Source organism: Carcharhinus amblyrhynchos, chromosome 21 (genome assembly GCF_965287045.1).
Source record: "Carcharhinus amblyrhynchos chromosome 21, sCarAmb.v2.hapA, whole genome shotgun sequence".
Lineage (NCBI taxonomy): Eukaryota > Metazoa > Chordata > Chondrichthyes > Carcharhiniformes > Carcharhinidae > Carcharhinus > Carcharhinus amblyrhynchos.
In genome coordinates this window covers 31,272,704-31,284,583 of record NC_137344.1, presented here as the reverse complement: position 1 = coordinate 31,284,583, position 11,880 = coordinate 31,272,704, and the positions used below count along the sequence as shown (strand labels likewise).

The 11,880-nt window shown below is 41.0% G+C and overlaps 1 protein-coding gene across 1 annotated transcript in view; it reads right to left on the bottom strand.

The window, feature by feature from the left end:
• Positions 1 to 785: 785 nt before the first annotated feature.
• The window catches only part of cfap52 (cilia and flagella associated protein 52), a 58,106-nt gene continuing 47,011 nt past the window's right edge, over positions 786 to 11,880 (bottom strand). Inside the window, exons 13-14 of the mRNA XM_080209216.1 lie at positions 8,513 to 8,624; positions 786 to 2,667 (exon numbers count right to left, since the gene is read on the bottom strand). Coding sequence (XP_080065342.1) covers positions 2,492 to 2,667; positions 8,513 to 8,624 — 288 coding nt within the window. The 3' untranslated portion in view covers positions 786 to 2,491. The remainder of the gene's footprint in view (positions 2,668 to 8,512; positions 8,625 to 11,880) is intronic.

Sequence of the window (11,880 nt, the reverse complement as noted above, 5' to 3'; positions counted from 1 at the left end):
ACATCTGCGATGTGAACTGCTCAAAAGACAATAGAACAGTTTGCAATCTAATTTTCCCACTGTAGCACAAAACTTGGTTATATTCTGAATTGGAAAAATAAAGTCAATTGCCTATCCTGAATTGTGATTTACATGCTATCTGCACCTCATATTTCTGCTGAACTTTATCCTGAATCAAATGCCAGAGTTCTTTATAAAATATTTACGTGTATATGAACTTCACCAAGGAACTGACAATATTCCCAACTGCATGAGTCTTGTTATTAGTTGCTTGAGCCAATGATTTGAGACATTCCCATTGGAAATGGATTGCAACAGTAATTGGCTTTACAGGCCAGAAGCAAGTTTCTTCATTAGAATCACAATTTAGGTGCCCTACCAGGGTTTGCTTATTAACGATTTCAGCAACAGATCAGACTGTATGTATGTATATTAAGCAAGTGACTAAAATATTCCTGACCATGACATATGTTGTATTTACAACTTTTGCTTTTGCACTGAATCCACAAGGAAGTTCTGGAACTGGAGGTTCTTGTTACATCTATGAAATGGTGTGTTTAGTCAAGGGGTTTTAAACCATACTGTCACTTCATTAAAACACTGTGGAATTTTGCCAAATTGCTAAGTTAAATTCCACCTTAGCAGTACTTGAAGTAGCGTGATAACTTGTCTTGTGACAAGGATATGTTTCCTATATAAAAAAAGGCCACTAAATCAAATCATCTGGCAACCATATTTAAGTATTTCATAATACTCTGTAGTTGCTTGAATACAATTTATTAATGGTCATATTTGTTCTCAGTAAATATTACAACGCCTTTGGATGGAATTCAGTAAATAAAAATATGACACAAACATTGGCTTCTACTATTTTCTTTTGCAGTGACAGTTATCTGTGAAGAATTTGGAATATTCTTCAAAGTTAGATAAGGATCTCAACCCAGACATTAAGTAAAGCATATGTTTCTCAAAGTATGTAAAGGAATTGAAACAATTTATGATAATGCAAAGAGCATGAAACACTTTATGGGCAGACAGATCAAACTGATCTGAACTTGAATCTGACAGATTAAAATTTCTTCTCCAGAATATCAATGATGTACATCTATTGCAACTAAGAGAGCATTTCCATGTTTCAATATTCCTATAACATATTTCGGAAATCATGCAAAATTAAGTAAATACAAATATTTTAAAATTATTTATTACTCACTAATGATAATAATAAAAGGCAAATTAGCCTAAAATTTCCTGGATTCATTATCAGCATTTTGTTCAGTTGGGCTTTGATAGAGAGGCAACTTCCAGCAGTGTCTAGTTATAAACTGTGCACTGCCTGAAGATTTGTGGAACAGACATGAGAAGCCTAAGTGTGTCCCCCACAGGCTAAGTCAGCTGTGAATACACTTAAGAAGTAAAATTTAACTTGTTCAGTAAAGTGAGTAAGTGTTAAGGTACTTTTTGAGAACGTTTAATCATGATGTTGGGACCTGATTTTGGGGTCCTGGGTTGTGTTTATTGATCAAATACATGCCAACATTTACCATGGCAAAGTTACAAGGCACTAAAGGTTACCAAGTTGAGGTGATATGTGGGTTGCCCTTCCTGGGGCTGATAATTTGCAGTCTCATTCCATTTTTGCAACTCATCCATCCTGAATCATGTGCCTATCCCCTTTGGCAAGGATAGGTGGCTGAACTACTGTAACAAAATGAATCGTTTTAGGTAATTGAGATATATGGGTCACAGATCAATACAGCCTAATACTTCATTAAAATAGTTTATTAGCTATTTTCTTCAAGCCTTTGCTCCATTCCCCACGGAGATTGCAAGAAGGCAATAACTTTGCAAGGGTACATTCCTTTCTGCATTCTAAGAAAGTCCATTCTTTAAAACTGGGTTAGGCATTATTACACATAATGGGCAGAGGAATTATTTTGCCACAAGTTTATAATTAGTTAAAAAAAACTTTGATATTATTTAAAGATACCAGGTGTGGTGCTGTTAAATTATGTTTTTATTTCTTCTATAAGTTACAGTGTATTTAAAACTTTTGCATTATTCAATATCATCAGTACATTGAAATAGATAGATGTGGAAGATGCTACTTAAAAGGTAATGCATAACTGCATGGATATCAATTTTTATTGATTTCATACAGTTAAAAGTTATTAAAGTGGATGCATTAATTGAACTCAGTTTTTACAGAATCACAAAATATTTAATGTATTTAAACTTCAAGTCATTTACACCTCTGAAAAAAAGGATTTCTCCCAAAATAATTTGATTTCTATTTTAACAATTAAAGATGCTGAATTTTCATTAATGTCTAAAGGAAGGAAGTATTTGAGAAAGATACCAACATAACGGACAAGTCTACTTCTCTGAAATCCAAAGCCGATATCATGAAAATCTATCACTGAAACTTAAAAAAGTCAAAGACGGAATTCTGAAACAATACTGTTTTGTGCCAATAAAAGTGTGCTGCAAATTAGTTTGAATGAGGATATCTCCATCGCAGAATAGCTCCATCAGAACTCACACTGATTATGTGTTTCATGGAGGGAGAGATCTTAACACGGTTGATGGTTCCACTGTGACCCACTCCAATGTGTGTAACCTCACCTTCGTTGTACCCCCAGAATTTAATCAGTTTATCCTCACCTCCTGATTTGAAAAAAAACCATGAAGATTCAAGTAAATAATCAGTATAAGCATGATATAATATGTGGACATTCATTATACCTTGGTAATGATTTACAAAGCACACAGAATATTAACAGGCTCAGACGAATATAATTTAGAGGAATTGTGGAGCATCAATAGAACGTTTTATTCATGTTGCACCTATTGTAGATCCTTCTGGTGTGCTTAATACACTTTACCTAGAAGGCCATTAATACAATAATTAGATTAGAAAATACATTGGAGTAAGCACGGTGTTGCAGTTCCAAATTGTAGTGTCTCTGACAAACAAACTGCGCCTATGTTTGGTGGGTTTCAGGAAGCTTGCAAAGCAAAGGTTAGCTGCTTTCAAACAAGAAGGAGGCTAAAAATAGAGAGTGGGAGTGAGTCATCTTGGCTGTTCTTTTATAGCTATCATAGCAGGGAGGCACAAACCTGGGTACAGGACATCTGTCTGTATTCCAAAACAAGCAATGATGTTCTACAGTGAGAAACTCACAGCAGGATATGTAATGGATTCATTAAAAAGCAAGGCTGTCAAGTGTAAATGTCTTGTACATTAATTCTTTTTAACACAATGGGTGGGATTTTCTGGCCTCATCCCGAACCCATAAAATCCCACCCAAGGTCAACGGACCTTTCTATATGCCACCCCTTGCCCGCTCCAGTTCCCGTGGCAGGCGGGGCGATAAAATTCCAGGCAATATATCTGAAATATTTTGATGTGATTAGTTGCTTACCTACTTGGTGCCAGATTTAAGATGGCAGATTTAAACAGAGAAAGAGACTGTCAAAGAGAGTGAGAGAGAGAGACTTGTTTCACTGCAATTTATTGGGAGACTGCCCCAAGCAGGTCATGAACCTGATTAACATGAATTTGAATCTATTAGCATCTACTTAGCCTGGTTAACATTGCATCTTTGACCCTTACTGAATCTTCCCACCCACATGACGTGACGTCTCACCGGCGCAATTTACGACTGCTTTTCCAAAACAGGAACCAGATGCCTTGATCTCCGAGAGGGAGGAAGGAGGTGAGCACCACTGTCTCCACTGAGCATAGGGAGCAAATGGGCAACTCTGGAGAGTGGGGTATGGGGGGTGATGTTCAGGTGGCTCAGGGGTGGCCAGGGTAGGGGGACGGGTGTCAAGAACGTCTGAGGTGGGGAGGAAGAGGGGATGGGTGAGAGAAAGGGGAGGGCAGGGGCATAACATTGTCCAGCGGAGTGGGATTCATCGTTAGTGTTGGTGGTCCTGGAGTCCACTTTCAATGCTATGTGAGTATGCAGTCTGTGACATGGGAGTCTGGGGCAGGGGTGGCTGCGGGACACATGGAGTAGGAGGGTGGGGTGTGAGAGTCATAGAGCCAAGCCTAATTGGCTGAGTGGGTGACATTCATGAGACTCATGCTCCAATTGGCCATCAAGAATTAACCTTACCGATGTCAGCTCCCTACAATCTCATATTGAAGGATTGGGATGAATCCTCATGGTTTAGGGCTCAAAGTTTGGTTGCATAGGATCAAGAGGCAATGCGGTTACTTCTCTGCCAGCACCCCAACACTTGCCAGTCAGGATCCACTAGCCCCTGTAAGGTGAACATAGCCATCCAGTTAACCTTGGCCAGTCAGGGTGAGGGAGCACAGGGCCCTCCTGTAAGAACCCCCCAGTGAGGTTAAGGGAGGGGAGATCCAAATAGAAGGGAGAGGACATAGGCCAGGGCAGTCATGTTCTGGAGATGGAAGGGCACCAGAGCTGTGAGTGTATGATCGCTACTGGCGAAGCTCTGGTACTGGCTGCCAATAGGTCAGGAAGATCAATAGGTCAGGGGAGATAATGACGGTCAGTAGCTGTGACACCAACCACTTCCTCTCTCTCTCTGTCAACCTGCGCAGGATTGTGTGCAATATCAGGATGAAGTCAGCGGAGCTGGCTCTCTTACTAATCACTGTGTTGGAGGAGCATAGACTCCAGCAGCACTGTGCAGTGGCTCTAAGAGGATATCCTGTAGAACAAGACCAGGGAACTGCAAGGCATGATCAGGGGCTGGGGGGAGCATCATCTGTGAGGGGGCACAAAGGTGCTGAAGAACACAAAGCGTCTACCTTTTCAGGGAGCTGTCCAACACCTTCTTCCATGAAAGACTCTGCCTGACAAAGGAGACTGTGTGGCACTTATTTCAAATAAATTTCCTAATAGGTTTAAAATCAGCACAGCTTACTGAGTATGATGTTTCTATGTGAAACTTACATTCCCTTATAAATGAGTTCCTGCCGCTGAGACTGGTATAACACAGTAGCTTATACGCTGACATCACATATATGTCACACAGGTCGATAAACAGCTGTAGAGCAGCCCAGAATGCAATTTATTCAATAGAATGAAAAAGATTTTGATCAGCAAAGACGTTAAGTAGCTTTTCAGTAAAATAAACAAAAGATAGAAAGAATAAAAAGGTTGAAGCAAATCTAAAACATTACTGTAAATCAATAGAGAGGATGTCGTCCCCAATCTAAGTGAAGAATAAATAATTTATACACAATAAAAATACAAAAAATTGGAGCAGGAGTAGGCCATTTGGCCCCTCGAGCCTGCTTCACCATACAATAAGATCATGGTTGATCTGGCTGTGGGCTTAACCCCTATTGCTGCCTGACCCCAATCACTGTTGACTCATTTGTTAGCAAAAATCTGTCTAACTCAGCCTTGAGTAACATCAATGGTCCGACCTCCGAGCTCTCTATGGAAGAGAATTCCAAACATGAATAACTCTTTGAGAGTACAAATTCTTTCTCATCTCCATTTTAAATGGGAGACATCTTATTTTAAACTGTGCTCCCTAGTTCTGGATTTCCTCAGCAGGAGAAACACCCTCTCAGCATTTACCCTATCAAGCCACCTCAGAATTTTACAAGTTTCAGTAAGATCACTTCTATTCTTCTAAACTCCAATGAGGATAGGCCCAAACCCATCAATCTTTCCTCAAAAGACAACATCTTCATCATCTAGGAATCAGTGAACCTTCTCTGAATCAGTTCCAATTAAGTATATTGTTAAATAAGGAGAACAAAGCTGCACACAGTACTCTAGGTGTGATGTTATCAATGCCCTCGACAGTTATCACAGTGCTTTTCTATTATATTCCATCCCCCTTGTAATAAAGGCCAGCACGCCATTTGCCTTCCTAATACTCGCTGTACCTGGATGCTAACTTTTTATGATTGATGTACAAGGATCCCACGTCACATTGTACCACAGCATTCTGCAGTATTTCTCCAATTAAGTAATATTCTGTTTTCCAATTCTTTCTGCCAAAGTGGACAACCTTGCATCTTCCCATATTATATTCCATTTGCCAAACTTTGTCCACCTATCTCAATCATTTTGCATATTCTTTGTATCCTCCTCACAACTTGCTTTCCTTTGCATTTTTATATCATCAGCAAATTTGACTAATTTCAGTCATTTCTTCATCCATGTTGTTATGATAGAGTGTAAATATTTGAGGCTCCAGTCCTGACTCCTGTGGCATTCTACTAATTAAAGTTTAGTCAAGTTGAAAGTGACTCATTTATCTCAACTCTCCAGTTCCTGTTAATTAACAAGTCCTCTGTCTATGCTACAATGTAGTATATCCTCCACAACACCATGAGTTCTTGTGTGATAACCTTGTATGTGGTAACTTACCAAATGCCTTTTTGAAATCAAATACTCTTCAGCTGGGATCCTCTGATCTCGTTTGACCCGGCACCACTGCCAGCAAGAACATAGAATTTGGCACTTCGCCAAAACTCCATTCACTGCAGCAGGACTGGAGAATCCCAGCTGCAGGTGAGCTCGGAGAATTCTAGCCAACATGTACCGGTTTTGTTTTATCCACTCTGTGCGTTTCATTCATGGGATTTTGGAAGTGTACTACCAATGCATTCACCATCACCTAGGATACAGACCATCAGAGACAGGTGAGCTGACAGCCTTCAATCCCATTAGTTTTTCAGTACATTTTTCTCTGATGATAATGATTATTTTCAATTTCTCACTCCCTTTTGCCTTCTGATTTTCTGCTATTCTTGGGATACATTTTGTGTTTTCTACTGTGAAAACAGAGACAAAATACTTATTCAAAGTCTCTGCCATTTCCTTGTTTCCCATTATTAATTCTTCACTCTCAACCTCTTAGAGACCAATGCTCACTGGAGTTATTCTTTTTGTTTTTAACTACTTTTAGAGACTGTTACTGTTTGTTTTTTATATTCCCTGCTAATTTTCTCTCATACTCTTCTTAGTCATCCTTTCCTAGTTTTAAAAATATCCCCAACTTTCCCCTAATCTTCACAGCATTATAAACCTTTTTCTTCCATTTGATACCACATTTAACTTTAGCCATGGAGAGGACATCTTTCCCAGAGTTTTTCTTTTTTAGTGGAATATATCTTGGTGCCTTCAACACTGAGATTAGGTCAACATCTTAAAGTACATCCTTGTTATCAGTAGTTTTTTTCCAACAATGTGAAATTTACTTTTATGAAGTCTTTACTGAGATTTGTGTTTACAGTGCAAAGGTGAATCCATTCCCTGTTATTGATTTATAAAGAGAGTGTATTGTAGGATTGCATTTTGATGTTGTTGCTTTCCAGACTATTGAGAAGTTATTTAGATGTGATCACTGAAAACTTATTCCACAATTGTTTGCACTTCAGTTTAAAAATCATGTATCAATGGCATAGATTATTTTGCAATCGCTGTATACATTAAGTACGGCTGCTACTTAATAGCAGAAACAAAGCAGAGAAAAACTGTTCATTATGTTAACAACAGACACATATCCCTAATGGCGTATCTTGCCTATCAGGCAGCAATCTAGAAATGTATGGTCACTTCAAAACTGTTTTTTTGAGGTTATTCCAAGAACACAAGACATACGGGGCAAAATCTTACCAAAAAATGGCTGTGTTGTTTCTGGCAAGAAAGTCGGCGTACTTCTCTCCAGAGAAACACGCTGGTTTTCTCTCCGGGTTTAAAACACTCTGCCTTAAAAAATCAAGGGGGCATGTTTCATATCGTCATGCGGGGAAGTTGCGGGGGCGGGGTGAGGTGAGACCTCAGCATGCGGACAAAATCTGGCTGTACTGAGATCGGGCACCATCTTTAAACGGCAGCCCAATCAGAACAGCAATAAACCTCCCTCCAGCCCTAGCCCACCACGGAAGTCTCAGGGCTCCTCTCAACCCACCCCCAAGTGAGGCTGACACTTGACCCCCCACCCACCGAATGGAGCCGGCACTCGACCACACCATCCCTCCCTTCCCCCCCACAAATGTCAGTACTGGCATCAACTCCTCTTTCCCCCGATCATCGGCTCCTTCCTCCAGCCCCATCCCCAACACCAGCCATCAACAGCCTTGCACATTCCATGGCCACTGCCTGGCCATGTTCCTCTCTCTGGGAGCTATACTTGCCCTTATGCCCCAAGGAGACCCCTATGATAGATTCACATCTCAATGACATGTCGACTTGTTAACATGTCAGCGCAATGTCAATATATGGCAGGGGTCGATATTTGGTGAGGAGGCAGGTTAATGATATTAAAATCTATTCAGACCACGTGAAGCAGGTTCATGCCTATTATAGGTGTGAACCTGATGATGTTGTCGAGGGGTGCAGAAAATCCAAAATCGTGATCTTGCCACCAAGATCTGCCACTTCCATATTTTGAACCCCTACAGGCATTCACATGGATGGTGAGCATGGGCTCAAGATCACCCCCATAGAAAATTACTTCTTAGATGGTCATTTTCAACCAAATCATGGTTTGAGATCTTTCTTACCAGTAACAAAGCAGTCACCAGTTGTTGTGATGTCCATTCCATTAACAGAACCTGATAAGGAACCATCCAGTTCTCTGATAACTGATCCATCATATACTTCCCAATAACCAATCTGAAATAAATAGCAGCATTGTAGTACTTCTACTGGAACAAAAACACTTTCAAACATGTATAAGCTAGCCATTAATTCAGCGTTATTTTACTTCAAATTGTAAATAATTCCTCACACATATATGGAGTGGCAGTTTTCCACAAAACAGCATTTTTCTTTACTAAATATCTGCCTTTCTGCCAGTTCTCCTTGGAACAGTTCTCAGTTTAATAATATGAAGTGAAATGACCCCCTCTTATCTCATGAAGAGAAGTTACATCGTAAAATGCAGTAGCTAGAGTGGTCGGAGTAGAGATGCAATGTAACAAAACTGCAAAAGCAAAGTTCAGATAAGGTAGCAAAAGTAGGGTTGGGTTTAAATTCAAGTTCTTTCTTCTTCTGCACTGATGGCAGAATTAAAGGACATATGCTTTCTTTCCCTCTGGAGTAGAAAATAAGGACACCAGCCTTTTCTTAGTTTGAAACAATTGCCCCTTAGCCTACTATTGTGCTTTAGTTCCAAGGAATTCAAAATAATCCTTTTTTATACTGTTTATCACTTTATCTCTCCAATATTCCACTCGTGCTTCCTATAAAGTTTATTTCATTGTTTATAAAAGTCAGCATTGCATCTGCTTTCCAGATTACGTCCAAACTTGTATTTGACTGACCAGAACTCAACTCCCATCATTATTTCCTACACCAGTTCTCTTTGTATAGGAGAATGCCAATTCAGGGCTGACAGTCCCATTCTTTCACATAATATTGGCTGCTACTTGTTGCTGCGCTGGATTGACTTGTTTGAATTCTTGAGAATGGGGACTGTGTTTTTTTCCTCAGTTTTTAAAATTTTAGAAATAGCCATGAGGATTTCTATATTTATTTTATCAAAAATATACAGGATAAGGCCTTCATCCCCCTCACGAATACATAGAAAACCTACAGTGCAGAAGGAGGCCACTCGGCCCATCGAGTCTGCACCGACCACAATCCCACCCAGGCATTACCCCCATATCCCCATATATTTACCCACTAATCCCTCTGACCTATGCATCTCATGACTCTAAGGGGCAATTTTTAGCATGGCCAATCAACTTAACCCGCACATCTTTGGACGGTGGGAGGAAACCGGTGCACCTGGAGGAAATCCACGCAGGCACGAGGAGAATGTGCAAACTCCACACAGACAGTGACCCAAGCCAAGAATCGAACTCAGGTCCCTGGAGCTGTGAAGCAGCAGTGCTAACCACTGCGCTACCATGCCACCCACTCTTGAAGGGATCAAGAGTGGCTTGCAAATCTGGTGCAGAGCATCATCCTCAAACTGTAGATCATGTATGTCCATGGTGCTCAGTTTAGTTTTAGCATGAAGGCAAAGAGTTTTCCATCTAGGCTTTATTTAGTTCTGACACCAGAGGGCAGTTGATTTTGATGAGTCGCAGTAGGTAGATTGTGAATAGTATAGTCAGTCAGGTAGATTGTAAATATTATAGTCACAGTCGGGTAGATAATAAATAGTATGGGGCTATCACACAGCATTGCTTAGCGCCGATCTGGATTTTGAAGGTGTTTGTTTCAGATCTCTCACTCAAGACAGTTGCAGTCATGAAGCATGATCCTAGCATATGCAGTCATGAATGGTGGTGGACAAGTTAAGCATTTAACCAGAAGAGGAGGGTCCACAAATATCCCCATGCTCAGTGAAAGGGAAGCCAAGTCTCAGTGTAAATGGTAAGACTGAAGTATTTGCAGTCAACGTCAGCCCGAAGTGTCTAAAAATGATCCATCTCAACCCTTTCCTGGGGTTCTCAATATCAGGATGACATACTTCCACTAATTCTATTCACTCCATGTGATATGAAGAAATGGCTTGAAAGTAATGAATGCACTGTCCACAGACTTTTTGTTTTATTCACTCATGAGATATGGGTGTTGCTGGCTGGACAGCATTATCCATTCCTGGTTGCCCTTGAGAAGGTGGTGGTGAACTGCCTTCTTGAAATGCTGCAGTGCACGTGCTGTGGGTTGACCCACAATGCCATTAGGGAGGGAATTTCAGCATTTTGACCGAGCGACTGTGAAGGAATGGTGATATACTTCCAAGTCAGGATGGTGAGTGGCTTGGCAGATAACTTGCAGGTGGTGGTGCTCCCATGTATCTGCTGCCCTTGTCCCTCTAGATGGGAGTGGTTGTAGGTTTGGAAAGTGCTGTCTAAGCAATTGGTGAATTGCTTCAGTGCATCTTGTAGATAATACACACTGCTGCTCCTGACCATCGGTGGTGGAGGGAGTGGATGTTTGTGGATGTGGTAACAATCAAGCAGGCTGCCTTGTCCTGGATGGTGTCGAGCTTCTTGAGCATTGTTGGAGCTGCACCCATCCAGGCAAGTGGGGAATATTCTATCACACTCCTGACTTGTGCATTGTAGATGGTGGATAGGCTTTGGGGAGTCAGGAAGTGAGTTGCTTGCTACTGTATTCCTAACCTCTGACCTATTCTCATAGAGACTGTGTTTATGTGGAAAGTCCATCTGACTTTCTGGTAAATGCTAACCCCAAGTATGTTGGCAGTGGGGAAATTCAGTGATGGTAATACCTTTGAATATCAAGGGGCAGTGATTAGAATATCTCTTATTGTTGATGTCCATTGCCTGACATTTGTGTGGTGCAAATGCCACTTGCTAATTTTCAGCTCAAGACTGGTTATCGTTCAGGCCATGCTGCATTTGAACATGGGCTGCATCAGTATCTCAGGAGTCGCAAATAGTGCTGAACATTGTGCAATCATCAATGAACATCCCCATGTCTGACCGTATGACTGAGGGAAGGTCATTGATAAGCAGCTGAAGATGATTGGGCTGAGGACACTACCCTGATGGACTCCTGCAGAGATGTTCTGGAGCTGAGATGATTGACCCTCCACAACTACAACCATCTTCCTATGTGCCAGGTATGACTCTAACCAGTGGAGAGTTTGCCTCTTGATACCCATTGATTTCAGTTTCGCTAGGGCTCCTTGATGCCACACTCGGTCGAATGCGGCCTTGATGTCAAGGGCTGTCACTCTCATCTTACTTCTGGAATTCAGCTCTTTTGTCCATGTTTGAACCAAGACTGTAATGACGTCAGGAGCTGAATGACCCTGGTGAAACCCAAACTGGGTGTCACTGAACAGATTATTGCAGAGCAGGTGCTGCTTGACAGCATTGTTGATGACCCCTTCCATCACTTAACTGATGATGGAAAGTAGACTGATGGGGCTGAAATTGGCTGAGTT